Here is a 20,071-nt window from a genome sequence, read left to right as displayed (position 1 = left end):
CTCCCCTCCTCCCCAAATCATCTTCTTTTAATCTTAACACCAAAGCTGTGAATGGAACTATCAGCAGAGAGTCACTTGCTGTTTTGTTCAGTGCTCATTGCAGAAGCAAATGTGTTGCATGTACAAGAACCTCTAATGCGATGATCTGTTTGCTTTCCATTTATTCACTTTTGCTTACTTTCCATGCATTCTCTGTATGATACATTAAAAAAGGAATGGATCACCTCTAGTCTGGAGCGTTCCTTTAAGTATTCGTTATTGAAAGGTTAAACCAGCTCTTGGGCAATAGCAAACATTGTAGATTTTGCTAACTTTCATGATTTGCTGTGATTTAAAACAAAATAAATTAATTTTAAATTTCCAGAAGGCAGGATCTTTTTCTTTTGCTATAAAGTAGTTTTGCATTAGCTATAGCAGGAGTGCATTTAACTGCCTACTTAATCCCTTTGAATAACATTCAAAGCATTGGCCATAAGCAGTGCACCCTCTCATTATATATCGACATACATACACAGACTCCTTGAAGGTGCATATGTTGACTTGGGAAAGTCCTATTGTTGGTTTGAAACATTGTTCATCTTGCTGTTATGACGCCAATAAATCTGATGTGCTTTATCACTGAAAATGTTTCTTTTTTGGCTTCCAAAAATGTGGGTCATCTAGCAAGTGATCTATCAAATACTCGTATCTCTGTGTTAATTATTTTGCACCCACTAGATGGAGCTAATGCATTGTCTATGATTTCTTTGCAATGCATTTATACATTTGTGATTACAGCAACTGCACTACTATTTAATGTCAATGGAAGGAAATCATGGCATTTACAATAGTAGTGCTGCCCTCATGTCTGATCAGCAGGCTCCCTTTATTCACCATCAGGGGAAAGGGCAGCACAATGAGTTAGTGTTGATGAAGGCGCTCAGGTAGTTGCAGGTGCCTATAAGATAAATATTTCTTGTGGTTGGGTAACTGTCATGAGGCATCATTTTAGCGAGCCCCTGTATCTTCTTTTTCTCTCTGTCCTCTCTTGTGTTGCTCTTATCTTTCCATACTCCCATTTTAGCTTTCTTGAAGATGTGCATTAGTTTCTTGACCTTTTCCCTCTTCCTTCTTCACCCACATTTTTTTACTTTTTTTTTTATACAGCACTTAAATTGCTGAAGGGTCAAGGCTTTTTTGATAAAGTATTTTGTATTTGCTAGTTAACAAATTACATATATTTCTCATAACGGTTTTTGCCATCGTTGCCTATTGGTTTGTGATGTAGTGGTTATGTTGCTAATAGTGTCTGGGCTCTAGGTTATGTAAATGTCAAACCATCTTGGAGCAGTCTGACACCCAGAGACCAGCCCCTCTTTGGCTGCATTGATAATCTTTTACGTTATCTGTGTGAACATAGTTACATAGCTGAAAAGAGACTTCCTCACATATGTTATTGCTGTTGATGCAAAAGAAGGCAAAAAACCCAGTCTGTTGCGCGTCTAGTTTTTTGCAACAAACTAGGCAAAAATTCCTTCTTGACCCAAAAATGGCAGTCAGATATCTCCCTGGATCAAGCAGCTACTACCCCACTAATTAGAAATTATATCCCTGTATGTTATGCTTTTGGAAGTATTCATCCAATTGTTGTTTAAACATCTGTATGGACTCTGATAAAACCACCTCTTCAGACAGAGAAATCCATATCTTTACCCAGGGCCGCCATCAGGGGGTGACAACCATAACGGTTGTCACGGGCTGGGGGGCCCGGCCGCCCGGGCCCCACGTGTAGCGGCAGAACTGCCGCCAGTGCAGTTGCACCGGCGCCCGCACGCTGATGGGGCCCGGTCAGCGCTGCGGGCGTGGTATAGCGCGACCGGGCCCCTTTAAAAAAATAAAAAATAAAAATGTCGCCGCAGCGCAAGTGCTGCTGGGAGGAAGTGGTCACTTCCTCCCAGCTAACTCCGCGCGGGAGGAGCGCTCGCGCCGACATGAAAAGGGAGAGCCAGCCGACTGCCAGTCCCATCAGCCCCAGCCAGCCACCCTCCTGCAAAGACAAGGTAAGAAACAGGAGGGTGGCTGGAAAATGAGCTGTATGTATATCTGTCTGTCTATGTGTATGTCTGTGTGTATGTCTGTCTGTGTGTCTGTCTGTGTGTATGTCTGCCTGTCTGTGTGTATGTCTGTCTGTGTGTATGTCTGTCTGTGTGTGTGTATGTCTGTGTGTGTGTATGTCTGTCTGTGTGTGTGTCTGTCTGTGTGTATGTCTGTCTGTGTGTGTGTGTGTGTGTGTATGTCTGTGTGTGTGTGTGTCTGTGTGTGTATGTCTGTCTGTCTGTCTGTGTATGTCTGTCTGTCTGTGTATGTCTCTGTGTCTGTCTGTCTGTCTGTCTCTGTCTGTGTCTGTCTGTGTGTGTGTCTGTGTGTGTCTGTCTGTCTGTCTGTCTGTCTGTGTCTGTCTGTGTCTGTCTGTGTCTGTCTGTGTATGTCTGTCTGTGTATGTCTGTCTGTGTATGTCTGTCTGTGTATGTCTGTCTGTGTATGTCTGTCTGTGTATGTCTGTCTGTGTATGTCTGTCTGTGTATGTCTGTCTGTCTGTCATTATGTGTGTATGTATGTCTGCATGTCATTATGAATGTGTGTATGTCTGCATGTCATTATGAATGTATGTCTGTATGCATGTATGTCTATCTGTATGCATGTCATTATGTGTGTATGAAGCGGAAAAATGATCCCACGCTAATGTTCAAAATATGACTTTTAAAATACCCTGGGATGTCTTCTTTAAGAAATGGTATGGCTTTATGTGGTATTTGGATTATATAGCCTGCTAAAATACTCTAAAATGGTACATGGACACAGCGTAAAAATTTAAAGTTTGAAAAAAACTGGAATGACTGTGTCTCAAGTGTGCCCCTCCGATGTCCACATATACCTGGCAAAGGTACATACGGGGGTATTGCTGTACTCAGCCGACACAGCTGGGAAACATATGAAGTATTATACAGTTGTAGCACACATACCATTTGCAAAATATACTGTGGAAACTCACTTTGTGTGTCAAAAAAGCAGAAGAAAATGCTTATTTCCACTACACTTGGTACAAGCTAGCAGAAAAATGATCCCACGCGAAGTTTCAAAATATTCCTTTAGAAATACACTGGGATGTCTTTTTTAAGAAATTGTATGCCTTTATGGTGTAGTTGTAATATGTAGCCTGCTCAAGTGCTCCAAAGAGGGACATGAACGCATCAAAACCCTTCATGAAAATTCACACTTAAAAACCTAAACTTGTCACGTCCCTTTTACAGCACAGTAACTTCACAAAATAGTGTGTACGTCATACATTGGACAATTTTTTTTACTCAGAAGATGTAACTAAGCATAATTTGGGGATTTTTATGACAGTGGTACATATTAAGTGTAAGAAATACTCTGCAAAAATGCAACATATATGTAAAAATTCAATTTTTTTTTCCCCCTCACCACAAACATTGATATAAATTGGTGAAAAAATTGTGACAAGTTAAGGCACAATATACACCATATAAGATACCCTGGGTTTCTGCATTATCAAATGAAAGCCCTTTGTGGGGGTATTTGAACAGTCACACTGCTATAATACCCTAAAATGAGACAAGCCTGTCCATCTAAGAAAATGCTAACTATAGAAACTGAAATAGCCTTGTCTCTTATATGAAAGTACAAAAAGAAACAATGTGTGTGTACACCCACCACAGTGTAATAAGTGCTTAATTTATATCAGCAGAAAGGAACTTTCCTGTATAGGATAAGATTTCCAATAGTATCCCAAAAGACTTTATTTCACACCGCCAAAACTGCTGGTCATCCGGGGGTTACCAAGACTTATAAGGGCCTCCTTCAACCGTTCTGGTGGCCTTCACTTAAGCGAGACGTAGTGGATTTTGTACAGGCTTGTTGGGTCTGTACGCAGTGTAAGTCTCCTAATGTGAGACCCCAGGGTCTACTGATGCCTCTATCTGTACCCAAGAAACCATGGACCCACTTAGCCATGGATTTTATTGTGGACCTTCCTCCTTCTGATGGTCAGACAGTGATATTGACTGTGACGGATAGGTTCTCTAAAATGGCGCACTTTATTCCGCTTAAGAAACTGCCTTCTGCGATTCAGCTTGCTCAGGTGTTTGCCAAGGAAGTGGGTGTTTGCCAAGGAAGCTTACATGGGGTACCTCAGGATATCGTATCTGACAGGGGCCCTCAATTTGTCTCTCGGTTTTGGAGGGGCTTTTGTGCTGAGATGGGGGTCTCCTTGTCGTTCACTTCCTCCTATCACCCGCAATCTAATGGTGCAGCCGAACGTGCTAATCAGTCTGTGGAATTGTATTTGCGCTGCTTCACTAATGCGCACCAGGACGACTGGTCTCGCCTCCTTCCGTGGGCTGAGTTTGCCCGGAATACGGTGTCTCATTCGTCTACTGGCTTAAGTCCTTTTGAGGTTGCTTATGGATTTCAGCCTTCTGTCCTTCCCGGTGCATTCTCCAACAAGAGAATGCCCGCCTTGGACCAGCACCTCGCCTCTTTGCGGAAGATGTGGGATCAGGTCCATATTGCGCTGTCTCGTTCACCAGCTGCTCAGAAGAAGTTTGCTGATCGTCGTAGGGGTGCGGCCCCTTCTTATGCTCCGGGTGATAGGGTATGGTTGTCCTCCAGGAACCTCCGTCTCAAGGTTCCCTCAATTAAGTTTGCTCCCAGATTTCTTGGTCCCTACAAGGTGTCACGTAGGATTAACCTCGTTTCCTACTCCCTAGACTTGCCTCCTTCCATGCGTATTCCGAACACATTTCACGTCTCGCTTTTGAAGCCCTTGCTGTGTAACCGGTTCTCTCGTCCCCTCGGACGGCCCGTTTCTCCTCGCACTGTCTCTAGTGACGTGTACGAAGTGGCTGCCCTTCTCGACTCTCGTGTTTCTAGGAGTCGGCTGCAATATCTGGTGGATTGGAAGGGTTACGGCCCTGAGGAGCGGTCTTGGGTTTTGAGCTCTGATTTGCACGCTCCCTCTTTGGTCCGCTCCTTTCATGCCCGGTTTCCTTTGAAGCCTTCTGCTTCCCGCCCTCTGGGCGGTCTTCGAGGGGGGGATAATGTCAGGATCCCGCGGGCGGATGCGAGGGAAAGTTGCAGACCACTCGCGGCACTCACCCTCCAGCCGTCCGCGGCCCCCTTCCTGGCGGGCGGCATCCTCCCAGCCACGGATGCCGCCCGCGTCTTACTCTGCGTCCCCCAGCGGCAGCATGCATGACGCTGCATGCTGGGAGACCGCCCATTTTAATAAACGCCGGGGTCAGCCACCTGACCCGGCGTTAAAGGCGCAGTGCCTCAATCACAGTGGGAGGTCTAGATATCACCCACGTGTGATTGTTAATTCTGATTGGAAATTATCCAATCAGAATTAACCTAATGATTTAAATACTTACCTTTCCTGTTCCTCTCTGCCCTGTTGTGGTCTTTGCTTGCTAGAATTGCTACTGTACTTGTGTTTTTGGTTACGTACTCTCTGGTTTGTTTATCTGACTTTGTGACTTTCTCCTACCCTTTGACCTCGGCTTGTTTCTCGTTATTCTGTCTTCTGGTTCCCCTTACTCTGCTCGTCTCCTGACTATTCTCTGTGTGCTTAGCCCGGCCACTCTAAGGTCCGGTACTGCACCTTTTCTGTGTGTGTGTTAGCGTGTTTGGTTCCCGGAATCGTGACATTGGCTTCCTTATATCTTGTATAGGATGCCTCTGATTCGTCCAATTTAAATACTTTAAATGCCCTTTTCTTATTTCTAATCTCTTGTTTTACTTCTCTACTAAGCCACATTGGTTTCAATTAGTTTTTTAAAATCTTTTTTTTATTTTTTTTTATTCTTTATTTTTCTTGTGCGATGAGTGGTAACAAGCATGCATAGCCACGACAGCATTTGCAGGCAGTATATACAACATTTCAAATCTTGGTAGTTAGTACAGCACATTTTTTTATATTTAACAAGAAGTCAACATCTTAATGTAAACATAAGTATAGAAAATTTGCAGCAAGCTAGGTCGAACGTGTTTGAAACAATGTTAGGTTTGCTGACGCTTAGAAATGTGGTCGGTAGGGGAGACAGCTTTCGCTTCGTATCTCATGTTTGCCTAAATAATTAAGTTGTCAAGGTATGATTAATAATTTATAAAAGGAAAATAAACTAAAGCCAGATAATCAATGCTCAACACTGTGTACATCGGCATGTGTGACAGGTATGCTAATGGGCTCTTAGAGCGTAATCTTCGCGGTGGTTAAATTACGTATAGGAGAATCGCCCGTAAGAGTATTGAGGTGTATGCTTAGCATTCATTTCTTTTAGTTATTTTAGCGGATAGATCAAGCTTAATATAGACAATGACTAACATTCAAGCTTTTACCAGAAACTACGCTTGATAGTCAATGTACTAAGGTAATAAAATAAAATAAAAAAATAAACTAGTAAAATAATAGAACCAGGGTTTAAACTGCCTAAAACACATTATAACCTAGATATTTTTTCCCCCTTTTTCCGTTTCCTCTCCTCCTTTTATGTTATATCTTTTCATTTCCCTTAAATCGTTGCTTTTGTTGTGCAGTGCATGGTATATACAGTTCATAGTGCCCCAATAGCAGCAACAGGTCTATTGTCGCAAACAGTGTCATGACAGGATTGAACAATGCACATTGTGATAATTTGGCAGGATAATACCATGTGTACCAAGAGGTGAGTGAGCATGCCTAGCGTCAGAATGAAGCGCGGGCTGGTATTAACGACAAGCACACTATGAAGCTTGAGAGAAAATAATAAAGAAAAAGAAAACCCATTGTTGGAGTTATAGAACATAATAAAGAAACACAGTGCTAATTAAATACTGTAGTGTAACATCCAGGAACATGCTGTGTATCTAGAGTTAAACTCAATAGGGTGAACGACAACAGATGAGGTGTAGCCCGTTGTGCTTATAGACATACCGTGAGACAATGAGTGTGTTACACTTAATGTCGTGACATCTTGCGTTTATGGGAGTGAAGCCTAACCTGTCGGTAGAGGGGGGAAAAAAAAGGGGGGGGGGGTTTGTAAATATGTGATTGTTTTAGCAGTGTTTTAGGTGGTGATGGTGTTGCCTTGTACTAAACATAGTGGTGAGGTGTAAGCAATTGGGTTAGTCGGCAGTGTGGATTGGGTCAAATCTTTATTTTTGACGTGCATATACGTAATACAAGCTGGCGAGAGGTGCCCCAAAAGCATCCTCTGGCTTTTCCCACGTAAAACATGTGGGGCACATGAATAACAAGCACAATTTATGTTTTTATCAGGCTTAAACAATTGAATTTAAACATAAATTGAAAGTATAGTTAAGTTAGATCGTTGCAATAACCATGCTATAAGCCATCTAATTAGTGTAGTTATGTGTCATTAGTTATAGAGACATGCTATAGCTTCAGGAGTCAGAACATCACTTTTGGTAACATCGATTACAGTGGGACAGTATGCATTATCACGGTATTGGAACCTGCAGGATTGTAGTCTGCTTCAGGTTCATACAAGATTCCATTGTAGCTCGTTAGCTGGGGGAACTCATAACTCGCCAACAACATATGCGGTTTTATAGAGAGAGAAGTCTGTGAGGCAGTATAGCCGGGTGCCCAGAGAGTCAGTGCAGTTGCTAAGGAATCCATTCCAGGGCCCGGGAGAGGTGTCTGGGCCTCAGCTTGTGGGATCATCCGTGGTCAGCCGATGCCTGCCCTGCTGGGCTGTTGGTGCTGATTGCGAGTCTCTACGGTGCTATGTGCACTTGTGCGGCATGGTAGGTGCCCCCTCAGGGTTGGCCATTGTAGGTAAGTAGTCTCAGTGGCCTGCATGGAATCCCTTGGTGTGGGCTTAGCTCCAGCTGGGTTCTGCTTAGTTTTCGCCTGTGCTGCGGCGTGATGCTCCGCTTTAGCCCTGGAGTGCAGAGTGGTTACATGCTGGCCTGAGATTCTGTACTTGGGTATGTTGCTTGGGCTTTGGGGTTGCCTGGCGGTCTCATTCCTGTGTGTGTGGGAGCGGGTGGTGCACCCGGGTCGCTTGGATCCTTTTCCCGCCATTGCAGTCGTCGATGCTTGCGTGGTTGAATGGCCGCTTTGAAGGTCTGCAGTGGGAGTCCATAATGGCGCCGGCGGGTCGCAGGACGAATCCATGAGGCCACCACACAGGTTGCTCGACGGTATGGCATTCCGCTGTCACATAGTATCGCGCATAGGCTCGAGCAAAGCCGGTCAAGGGCCTTCAGGGAGTGAGAGTGTGAATGGCTGCCCGTGCTCACTCTCTGTGGCCTTAGCTTGGCGGCCATCTTGGATGAGCTCTGGCTGACTCGTGTCTCTGCTGGCTGGGTAGCCATGGTTGCTCGTTTGCAGCTTTACCGAGGTTAGTGTTATCTTAGTGGAGTCTGGGATAACCCCCACCGGATCATAGGGGGGGGGGGGGGTACAGGGCCCTTGTCGCACTCCTGGTATGCCAGGTCTGGTCGGAGGATCGGCCGCCTCCCCCGCCAGGCCCTAGCCCAGGCCTCGATGTTTGCCTGTCGGCTGCCGCATGTCCGCTCCAGATCCCTAATTGCTTATAGATATGCCCAGGAGCCTCCGGTCGTAGATTATTAGCCTGAAAGGGCTACCGAGCAGTGAGTTTGGGCAATAATTTGATTTTTGGTCCGGAGCTGATGTGTGGTGCGTCCGCTCGGTTTGGCGGTCAGGCCCCGCCCCTCAATTTGTTTTTTACATTTATTACCCAATGGTACATACTGAGAAATGTACCTTTCTAATATTTGTTTGAAGAGTTTCCTTTTATCTTCAGTGTTTTTTTTCAGTAAGGAGTTTATGCCAGTCTAATCTTATTGACATTATCTTTTTTTAAATTATACGTTTTAGTATACCCCACGTGCTCTTGCTTTTTTGAGTTTATTTAAAAAATTACCATATTGTGATCACTATTTCCCAAATGCTCCCCTTCTTAAATGTTGGTCAAAAGATCAACATTGTTTGTTATGAGATTCAGACAATCATCCTTTCTAGTTGTGACATGAAGGTGTCATTTACCACATTCAAAAAACAGATTCCCCTTGCTGAAGTACTAGTCACTCTATCCCAATTTATGTTCGGGTAATTAAAATCAATAATTAACTTGTTACCCCGATTTGCAGCTCTCCCAATTTGCTCTAACAGCTGTTCTTATATCCCAACCAATAATTGATTTCCCTTCGTTTGCCCCAAGCAGATAAATCTACCCATAAAGCTTTCACATTTTTCTCGTCAGCCTCCACATGCCCAAGATTTGGCTTTAGCTCATGGTTGACATACAAACATACCCCACCACCCTTCTTGTTTTTCCTATCCTTTCTAAATAATGTGTACCCATTTAAGTTAACTGCCCAGTCATGTGTCTCATGCCACCATGTTTCAGTTATGCCTATTATATCATATTGTTTAGATTATTTTCTTGGAGTGACAATTTAGAAAAGAAAGAAAACCATTTGCAAGTTTCTCATATTTTATTCAGCATACATAACTACTAAACTAAATGTATGTTATGTCCTATAACATAATTTGTAGATATAATTCTGCCATGTACTTGTGATTTTTTTTTTCATCATGCAGGAGTAGATGCCCAGTTAAATGGGATATGCTCTGATTGCAGTGTGCAGTCTGCATGGAGCTCATGTGCTATAGAGTGCTGTACCGGCATTGTATTCTCAGTCAGTGTTAACACAGAGACTCTCCCGGGCCTCCTATCACGAACAAAACTGGACTGCGAAAGGCTGGCAATTCTCCACTTTGTTCTCTTGCATCACTCGCAATTGGAAAATAAGGTAATGCTCAAACTATATGTATTCAATACATTTCTATTAAACAGATCAGTCATGTTCTGACTATTAACAGATAAAACAGGGTCCTGTCTTCCCCCGAGACCCAAAACACTGTACTTTTAATGTAGTTCGTTCTGGTTTTAATGAGATATCCTATACCTATGCGAACACCTTGCCCTTTAGTTATGGCCCAGATTCTCATCACATGTCTCACTGGTATGTTCAGCTGTCACCTTAGATAAACCCATAGGCAATTCCATCACATCCATTTTAACCCTCTTGTACATCTCTTCTAATTTGCATAGAACAAAGATAAACTAAACTACCCTGCTTTAAACATTAGGCAATGCATGCTTAAATAATTATCTGTCCCTTTTTATCGCATTATTTCTAGATTCTTGAATGGATGTGTGATCATCTCTCAGTTTGCCAAAGCTTCGATCCCATACAAGAATTCATCATTGGTATGTAATGTATTTCTTTATCAAAATAGTAATGGTGGATAGTATTTATTATTCTCACTGGTAACAACGCGTTGCCCTTATTGTCAAAGAAACACATTTCCTAAAAACCACCAAGAACGAAAAGTAAATTTAGTCAGGCAGTTACCATTTGGACAAGACATCTCACATATTAAACTCTTACTTATTGAAGACACAATTAGGATTACCGTAATCCCTAAATAGGGAATTCATCATTAAGTTGAAACAATTAGGGCAAAGTAGCTGAGCTGGAAATTTAGCAGAATTGGAGAATGTTTGTAGTTTGGCTTCAAAGTAAAACAGTCCTTTCTTTTGAAAATACATTATTGAATAAAACAAATTTGACCTATAACTTGTGATGCTTCCACTAGAAATGTGTGTGTGTGTTTGTTTTTGGTTGTTGCTGGTTAGATTAGTGGTAATAGAACTGCTTTAGAACTGGGAAACCCAAGTTGAAATCCTGGTCATACCATCTTACCAGTAAATGTTCTTGGACAAGACACATAACAATATAGATCTGCCCATCTCAAAACCTCTTTGTAAGCTTGTTTGAGCATGGACTACTTTATCTCTAAATATCCCTATTATATAATTAAGAGCTGTGGAATATGTTGGCGCTATATAAATGTTAATAATAATTGCAAATACACTCTTGTGTTCTACACTACAAATGTGCTGTAAAATGGGGGGATATTTGCATATTTTTTCAGTTTAAAGTATGTATTTATTTTTTCCCCCAATATTTTGTCCTGTTTTCAGCATCTTCTTATAGGAAATTCAGTGTGGAAGCCGTTCATCTGGATAAACTATTGCCATATACATCAGTACCTTTTTGGAATGAGGTATTTAGGAAATGAATGAGCCTTTTGATATGCAGAGCATGAAAAATTGATGATGGAGTTTAATGCATGGATGATTTGCCACTATGCTTACACCAGTTAATGAATTACTATTTACAATGCCTGACTGTCTGATGTTTTTGGATACTTTAAAGGGACACTATAGTCACCTGAACAACTACAGCTTAATGTAGTTGTTCTGCTGAGTATAATCATTGCCTTCAGGCATTTTCATGCAAACACTGCCAAGTTGCCACTCCTCAGATGGCCACTGGAGGTGCTTCCTGGCTCAGTGCTGCACAGTAGGCAGCAGTGCCGTTCAGCGTCTCCACGCTCTGCATGGGGATGCTGAATTTTCCTCATAGAGTTACATTTATTCAATGCATCTCTGAGGAGGTGCTGATTGGCCAAAATGGCATTTGGCCCTGCCCCTTTGCTGATTTCAGCCAATCCTCATTGGAAAGCATTGGATTGGCTAAAAATCGGCCATTCTGATGTCACCAAGGGACCGGAGCTAGTGCCGGCAGACCAGCAGAGCGCTGGAAATAAGGTGAGTTTTTCATGCTTTTAACAGAGGTAAAGGGGGGGAGTGGGGAGGCAAGCCACCTTAATGGTGGGTTTTGCACTATAGTGTCAGGAATACATGTTTGTGTTCCTGACCCTCTTGTGTTCCTTTAATGCAAGGCTGGAGCTTAGAGGATCTTCAACTCCGCATTAAAACAATCACACAATACATAAACTAATGTTCACGTCTTCTGAAACCTGGGAGATTTTATAACTACCCTTGTGCTATATCTATCATATAGAACGTCAATATACTTCTCTTCAGTTCTCTTTCTTAAAGGAACACTCTGGGCACCACAGCAATTTAATTGGAAATCTATTGTATGGTGGCAGGAGATTCCTGGTGCTAGCTTGCCACAGGGGTTAAAATAATTTACGAACGGTTTAACCTGAAATCCAGTACTTGAGACACCTGATCACTCTGCCCCAAGTTCTTTCACTGCACAGAATCGTGAAAGAAGAAACCTCCGCCAGGGGCTTCTGATTTGGTTGAAAGTATCTCCCCGTTCACAAAATGGCTTGAGAAGCATATGTATATTTCTCAGGCCATTTTGTTAATGGAGACCTACAGATTGGCTGAAAGCATCTGGTCAAGAATTGCTCTTGCAAGATTCTGAGCAGCAGAAGCACAGGGGGCAGTATTTGGGAGCTGTATATTGGACTTTGTGGGTAAACAGTTTGTGAACACTTATTTTCCTAGAGGGTTCTTTTAATCCCTATGGAGAGTCATATCACTACTCAATTGTCTACTCAATAAGTTAGTGGTGTGTGTCAATGGTTAAGTAACGCTATTGTTAGACAGAAAGAAGATGGATTTTATTGAACGGTCCCATGGCTATTTTCACACTGCAGTTGGAAGCCACTATTAGGCACTGCATTGCCAAGTAAAAGTACATATGCTAATTAAAGGGACACTGTAGACATGGTAAATTCATAATCTTATTGCAGTGGTTTTAGTACCTAGAGTCCGCTGGTGCTGTCCTTCCACTCAGTGTGCTGCTTGGGCTAAAGAGGAAGCATCAGCCTGAGCAACAATGGGTGGTGGTAATTGGCTGAGTGTAACATCTTACCACTTTTAGCCCTGTGGGAGCCAGGCTGTGAGTCGCCAAGGAACCCTTATTCGGTGTTAAACTGCTCAAAATGGTTTAATACTGAATGGAGAGACCGTGCCGAGGGAATCTCCACACTATAACCAATTCAGTGAAGTAAAATGAATATAGTGCCTAGAGTGAACTCTTAAATAACATCTGAAGTATGAATTTCCCCTCTTTTCTCACTGGCATAGCTGCTAATATTCCACTCTATCTCATTTGTGTGAACGTAAAACCCATTGATAGAGTAAATGTTGGCATTATATATGCGTTTTATATTAAATGTCTGTTCTCTCACATTTTAAAGGAAATCCCTGGTGTGTCATGTGTAACAGAAATCACAGATATGCCAATTCTGAAGGTAAGACCCTGTTTTGTTTTTTTGTAAGGTAGTTGTTTCAATAACCCATAATGCAGGGTCTTAATGCATACAGCACGGATGATGGTAGGGTTTATAGAAAGTAGAGAGGTGTGACAGCATTGTAGAATTGCAACCATTATCAAGTACCGTAATAACTGCATCAAATATGCAGTTCAGAAAAATCTAAATTTATGGAAACAATTTTTCTTCCTGCATTGTGATGTACATGATCGTATCATAACAAGATATTTTTACATTTCTTTTCTATGTTTTCACTCCTCCTATTACTCATTAGTGGGCAAACATATTATATACTTGGGGTTATTCACTAAAGACTGGATTTTGTATAATAATAAAGCAACGTTTTTAATAAAATGCAGGACTGCATCCCATCCAGCAGAATGTGCATTCGCAAACGATCGTTAACTTGCTTTTTTGCAAGTAAATGATCATTTTAATGCTAGCAGCCTGTAGGTCAATAATTGTGTAAAAAAAAAAAAAAAAAACCTCAACAGTGCAATAGTTAATTATGTGGCAGCTGGCCAGTGACTGCTAGCGAGCTGTCACATAAAAAAGGTAAAATAAAGTAAGAAAATAATTAAATTAATACAAATCAAAATCGTATGGTGGTCAGTAAGATCCCCATATTGCTATAAAGTGTTTTAAAAACTCCTTATGTCACCACATGGAAACAGTAGGTGGGGCATATCTGTCTAAAACTAGCAACTGGGCAACTATAAAATAATGTTTCTTAGTGAATTCCATTAACTTTATTGTTTAAACTAGGACTTGCAGGTTATTTCTGTCTTAACTAGTTTTTTGAATAGATTGGAACCTTCAAAGGATTCTGGGAAACCTTCCATTCAGAGCTTGAATACATGAAAGTGTCTCAACGACGTTTCTGGCATAGTGACAGCAGAAGAGATTGGAAAAAATTGATCAATGAAGTGGTAAGATTTTTTTTCTGTGCAAAAAAAAAATTGTGATGCAGAGTTGTGTAGGAAATGTAATTTTACCTATAAACTGTGTTAACTACAACGCTGGATTGTGTATAGAATCGTACCCGCAATCTAATCTATGTTTTGTTTGTCAGTTTTTCTGAGGTCCAAAGACAGATTATATTAGACTGGAGTCTTTGTCAAGCAGGTAGAAAAGTTAGCAGATTATATGGTCAAATGGCTCTTATATTCTGGATATCAGGGCTTTTTTAAATGTATCAACATATGGTAGAAAGCTATATTGATTAGCGATTACCTGGTTTTCACTTTACTGCTTAAATCTGAATGTGAAACTCTTCCTGATGATGTTATTAGGTTAATGAACATCCTCTGACATCGACTTTTACACACATACTGGACTAGGAAACCGTGTCTGCACAGGCCCTTGAAGAACACATCCTTAATACCTAGTCATGGGTGTTGCGTGGGCCTGGCAGTCTCTCTGGAATCTCAAAAATTACAAAACAATATTTTTAGCATTTTAGTTGAACTGTGCTGGAAATTATGAAGGCGTTTCTCCTACTAGCTAGGTGGCCGCAAACCTAAGGAATCCACCACACACTCAGCAGGGGTGAGTTATTACTCACTATGGCTACATTGACACTTGCCTTTAGCTAGTGGGCAAGTGGAACATAGAGCATCACAAAAGATCATGTAGAACACATTTTAGGAGTTATAGTCCAGATCATATTATAATACCTAACAAGAATAGGCCCTGTGTTTTACACCATATTTTAACAGTTTGCTGCAATGTTTTTGTATGTGTAAACTGACAGCAAGATATTTCTTAATATAGGACACCAGGGAAAAGAGAAATGCCATTTATCAACGCACAGTGTTGGAAAATTCAAAAAAGTAAGTGTGTGTGTACGCATGTACGCATGTACGCGTGCTTCAAAGTTTGCACTTTTCAGATTTTTTAAATTTTATTTTAAAATGTTACTGAAAATGTTCTGAAATCTCTGTCTAGACCCTAATTTAAAGGAACACTATAGTCCCCAGAACAACTACAGCTTAAAGGACCACTAAAGTGCCAGGAAAACATACTCGTTTTCCTGGCACTATAGTGCCCTGAGGGTGCCAACACCCTCAGGGTCCCACGCCCGCCGGGCTGGATGGAGAGGAAGGGGTTAAACACTTACCTTTCTCCAGCGCCGGGCTCCCTCGGTGCTGGAGACTCTCCTCCTCCTTTCCTCCGTCATTGGCTGAATGCGCATGCGCGGCAATGCTTTCCTATGGATGCTGGTGTCTTCTCACTGTGAAAATCACAGTGGGAAGCGCCTCTAGCGGCTGTCAATGAGACAGCCACTAGAGGCTGGATTAACCCTAAAGTAAACATAGCAGTTTCTCTGAAACTGCTATGTTTACAGCAGAAAGGGTTAATCCTAGGTGGACCTGGCACCCAGACCACTTAATTAAGCATTTCGGCAGTATATGATTATGACCCCTAACCATGGGAGACACGGGAGAGAACTGAGGTAATGGGAGAGCCTCTTGCTCTCACGCAGAAAGCCCACACTTTAATGTGAACATTTTAGCGATTGGTCATCGTACCCAGTCAAGTATGCTACGCCAATTGTGAGGGAATGTGGAACACATTGTGAGCAGGAAATAAGAAATCAAGGTGGGAACAGTTGAACTAAATGAAAACAATTAAACAAAATAGAATGGTTCCTTAGCGACTTGTCAGAGCCACAGTTCAGTTTGGTGCCTTTCGGTTTTCTACGCTCCTTGGGTAGAAGGGTGTCGTTGTCGCCGGATCCCAGGAATGCGGAGAAGAGGGGGTTGCTGGTTCCATGGGTTGTGTGGAGAGTGCCAACATGTGAAGGAGAAGGGTTCAGTGTGGTTCCCTCCTTAATTACCATTAGGGATCTCGGCGATGTCCACCAATATTCGATGCCAGCTTCACACAGTCGCCTTGTCACAGGGCCCATAGATCTACGCCATAGTTAAGTGTTGCACGTCAAGTCGTGGTAAAAGGTTTGTTGAGATGACTAAAAGGCGAGCGGGGTCTTTCCTCTTACTGGGTCCAGGATTCTCTTTTTATCCGTGAAGGAGCAGCACCGTATAATGACGTCTTGAGAGGCCGTAGCTGGTGCTTGTTTGGGTTTCCGGATTTTGAAGAAGCCATCCAGTTTTAGTTTCTTGGCCTGTGTGTGTGGCATGAGTGTGGCTGTGAGGCAGTGCATTTCTGTCCTGATCAGAGCCAGGTCTGCGGCATGCATCTACCTCATCTCCTGCAGTAGACCAGCGATATCCTGCTTAGTAGCTGGGGTCAGCTTGTCTTGCCTTGAAGGCTCTATTTGGGATGGCTGCACTGTGGAGGGCTCTGGCCTTTGTGCTGGAGGTTCTTCTGGGTCATGTGTATCAGACTCTCCAGTCCAGTGAGGCTGCCATTTTGGTTGTTGCTGGGCGTAAGGCCCTGATGTCCTGAATATCCCTGCTGCTACTCTGCTGCGGTCTCTGGAATAGTCTGCCCATGTTGTGGGTGTCTCGTGTGGGGAGCCCGCTCAGCAGTTGGCGGAAGCTCAGTGTACCTGCCGTCGGTATTGTGATCTCCGATGTGGCCCTCGCAGTGCAATACTTGAGTTAGGCCCCAGATCTCCTTCAGGTTTTTTTGCCCAATTGCAGGAACAAGAAAGGCATCAGCGTGTCCCTCAGACCCAGAGGAAAGTGAGGGTTGTGGATACTTGCTTTGATGGCTTGGTGGGGCCGCAGGTGGGCATGGATTATTTGGTAGGTGTCAGGAGCTATTTAGGATGGCGTCCATTTATTTAAAGCGCTAAGCTCTGCTCCCTAAAATGTGTTTTTAACACTATAGTGTCAGGAATACACATTTGTATTGTATGTGTCAGAAATACACATTGATTCGATGCATTGATTGAGTCGAGAGGCTAGTTGGCGCAGCGTTTTGCTGCGCGTGCATAATAGCCTCTCAATGCTATAGGAAAGCATTGCATTGACTGAGATAATAAAGATTGATTTCGTCTGAAAAAAGTAGAATTAAAGCACCTCTCGTAAGTGATCTAATGGGGTGCGGGGGGCCTATACACTACAGCACTAGTGTCAGGAATAAATGTTTGTATTTCTGACACTTTAGTGTTCCTTTAATTTTCGGTAGTTAACATTACCCTATACCAACCCCATCTGACGTATGCTTGCACGAATGCTAACCATAGACCTAACCTTACCCCAGCCTTAACTCCACACTATTTCCTAACCATTATTATCATTAACAGTAACCCTAACCCTACGACGAACCCTGTCCCTTCCTCTCAGTAAACACTCTGCTTATATAAGTACTGATATCACAAAATGGATTTCCTAGTTAAAATCGCATAGATTGGTCTGTGACTGCCATTTACTGCCTGTTTTCAGCAATATAGGGAGATATCCCTGTAATACTAAAATCTAGCATGCCGATAACACTGTGATTGGTGTTGGACAGCTGGAAAAGCACAGCAATAATCATATACAGCATGGGGCCATGTTAGGATCTGTTCACACCTTGGGGGTCTTCTTTGAGCACTTGCCAGCTGAGAATTTGCTCAGCCACAGTATGCTCAATAGAATTTAAGGACTCACTTTGAGTTCTGCATACAGCTCGTCAGTCAGTCTAGGGACACTAAATATGGCCTCAATTGACATAGGAGAGACTCAGGAGTCTATTGCTACCTGGGTCTCCCTCGTGTGATCAGTAATTTAACATGTTCCATGCTGTCCCAATAGCGTTAAAGACCACTCTGTGGAGGATGACAGGATTTGCTCCAACGTTGGGAGAGGTTTAAAAGCCGTACTCTAAGCAGCACAACGTATGCAGCTTGATGTTGAGGTTATGTTTCCCAAAGTCTGTGTGACCATCCCATAATTTTAAAATAAAAAAAATGTTTGGTAGTGTTGTTTTTTTATTTTTTTTATTTTACATTTCATAAAATTCTTTATTTTTGTTGTAAATAGTATAGCAAGCACACTTGCAAAGCTACAACAGTTATACTCGGCATTTCAAAAGGCATAGTAGTGCAATTGTATGGTATAACGATGTTTGGGAGTGGTGTGATAAAAAACGAGTTCACTAAAGTACATAGTGACAATTTCTATTCAAACATATTGATATTTAATTTACCGTTCCACATTCGATGGCGGTGGTGATTGGATGAAGTCACTGGGCTACCACGCACGTAGTGCTCTCAGCCTATTATTGTGGTTCATTTTAAACCACTTTGCCTTTGCAAGAACTGATTGGCTCTAGTAATATGTAATTCGTAACTTTGTGTTTTCTTTTCTCTTTATGCAGGGTTATTTTAAACATGGGAACTTGGACAAATGGTAAATGTAAACACATTAACATGGTTCACCTGAAAATGCAATGATTAGTGTTTCTTTACATTTTCTGATACAATTCTTTTTACCCAATTTTCTGAATATAGCACTTCATACGATGTACATAAAAATACACATGCCATACAGTGGTCTTAAAATAGAATATTCTGTCTTTTTTTTTTTTTTTTACTGTGATCAGAACGCAGAAGAGCACCATTACTTTGTGAAGAGGACTACCACGACAAGGAGCTCATGGGACTAGTAAGACATTATTTTTATTAACAGATGATCTGACATTGTGCTTGGAAATGATCTCCTTGAGTAGGGCTTATATGCTAGGGTGCCTTGTCTCAGAATTGTAACTTACTGTGTGTGTGTGTGTATATAATATATATGTAGATGCACTTTGCATCTTCTCCTCACACACTGGGGCTTGTAAATCTATGTATATATTAATATATAAAGAGAAATACTGGGGGGAAGTAAAATGGAACAGGAGGAGCATTCCAATTGGCTTCCATTAATTATAGCCCTATAGCTTTTCAATGTACACTTTGTAATATACATACGGTTATATGTAAAAAAAAAAAAAAAAAAAACCCAGGGCTATAAAAGTGAAGTAATCCTTATAGACATTAATCAGGTGTCTCTTTGTATAGCTGAACTTTTAGAACTCAGAATCACAATTAATAAAAGGAGTTATGTAAAAACTATACATATGTTGTCAATTTGTTACGTTTTTTTATTTTTTTTCTTCCTAACTATCACCTTCCATTCTCATGCTCTTGCATCCACATATTATGGTATAGGATGTTATTATTGTGCGATGTGAACTTCCTCAGTTAAGATTTTTATTTTTTGTAAAGTGATGTATTTATTTTTCTCCATTACAGGTGATGGTTAAGTTAAAAGATCACTTGTCACTGCATCTGCTTCATGTAGGAAAAAGCAAGATTGAACAGATTGTTGTGGATTATGTATCAAAACAGGTAAAATAACAGCCTACCATATAAATTGTAAATAGCTAGATAAGAGTACATGGATATGTACAAAAGAGTGAATGATTTAGGGTTGCACCTCCTGCATCAGTACTGTTAAAAAAAAAAAAAAAAAAAATCACATGGGTACACCTTCTGCCCCTTCTGAGATATATTGCAGTCAGGTGTGTTGTCAAATCCTGGCACTGTCAATCTCTGAATGCATGATCTGACAATGAAACTGGAGAGAGGAAGTCTGGTTCAGACAAGACACATATCTCTGTGTTCACACACTAGATTATTTACAGTATTCTGGGCATTTTGTTAAGCAGAAGACCTTGAAAGTATTAGATCATGGGATCTCAAGTGAAAAGTATGCTGTCATGTGGTTATGTTTAGACGTTCTTTTTGTTGAGTGTTCAAGAATCTATGAAAATGTGCTCTTAACAGGTCCATACAATTTTTAAATGCATGCCCCAGTGGGAAATAAACCGCAAAGTATGACGGTTTTCATCAAAACTAATAGTTATTGGTATATCGGAGTTCCTTGATACTCCAAACACCATGACCATCAAATTTATTATTTGAACAATCGG

At 41.7% G+C, this 20,071-nt stretch overlaps 1 protein-coding gene across 1 annotated transcript in view; it reads left to right on the top strand.

Annotated features, from left to right (window-relative positions):
- The window catches only part of GSAP (gamma-secretase activating protein), a 130,321-nt gene that overhangs the window by 86,294 nt on the left and 23,956 nt on the right, over nucleotides 1–20,071 (top strand). The window contains exons 17-25 of the mRNA XM_063448150.1: nucleotides 9,635–9,846; nucleotides 10,238–10,307; nucleotides 11,085–11,167; nucleotides 13,127–13,180; nucleotides 14,008–14,130; nucleotides 14,975–15,033; nucleotides 18,473–18,504; nucleotides 18,698–18,759; nucleotides 19,392–19,487. Coding sequence (XP_063304220.1) covers nucleotides 9,635–9,846; nucleotides 10,238–10,307; nucleotides 11,085–11,167; nucleotides 13,127–13,180; nucleotides 14,008–14,130; nucleotides 14,975–15,033; nucleotides 18,473–18,504; nucleotides 18,698–18,759; nucleotides 19,392–19,487 — 791 coding nt within the window. The remainder of the gene's footprint in view (nucleotides 1–9,634; nucleotides 9,847–10,237; nucleotides 10,308–11,084; nucleotides 11,168–13,126; nucleotides 13,181–14,007; nucleotides 14,131–14,974; nucleotides 15,034–18,472; nucleotides 18,505–18,697; nucleotides 18,760–19,391; nucleotides 19,488–20,071) is intronic.

The sequence above is a fragment of the Pelobates fuscus genome, chromosome 3 (assembly GCF_036172605.1).
Source record: "Pelobates fuscus isolate aPelFus1 chromosome 3, aPelFus1.pri, whole genome shotgun sequence".
In the NCBI taxonomy this organism is placed as follows: Eukaryota; Metazoa; Chordata; class Amphibia; order Anura; family Pelobatidae; genus Pelobates; species Pelobates fuscus.
The sequence above is the reverse complement of the archived record's forward strand: the minus strand, read 5'-3'. Positions and strand labels throughout refer to the sequence as shown.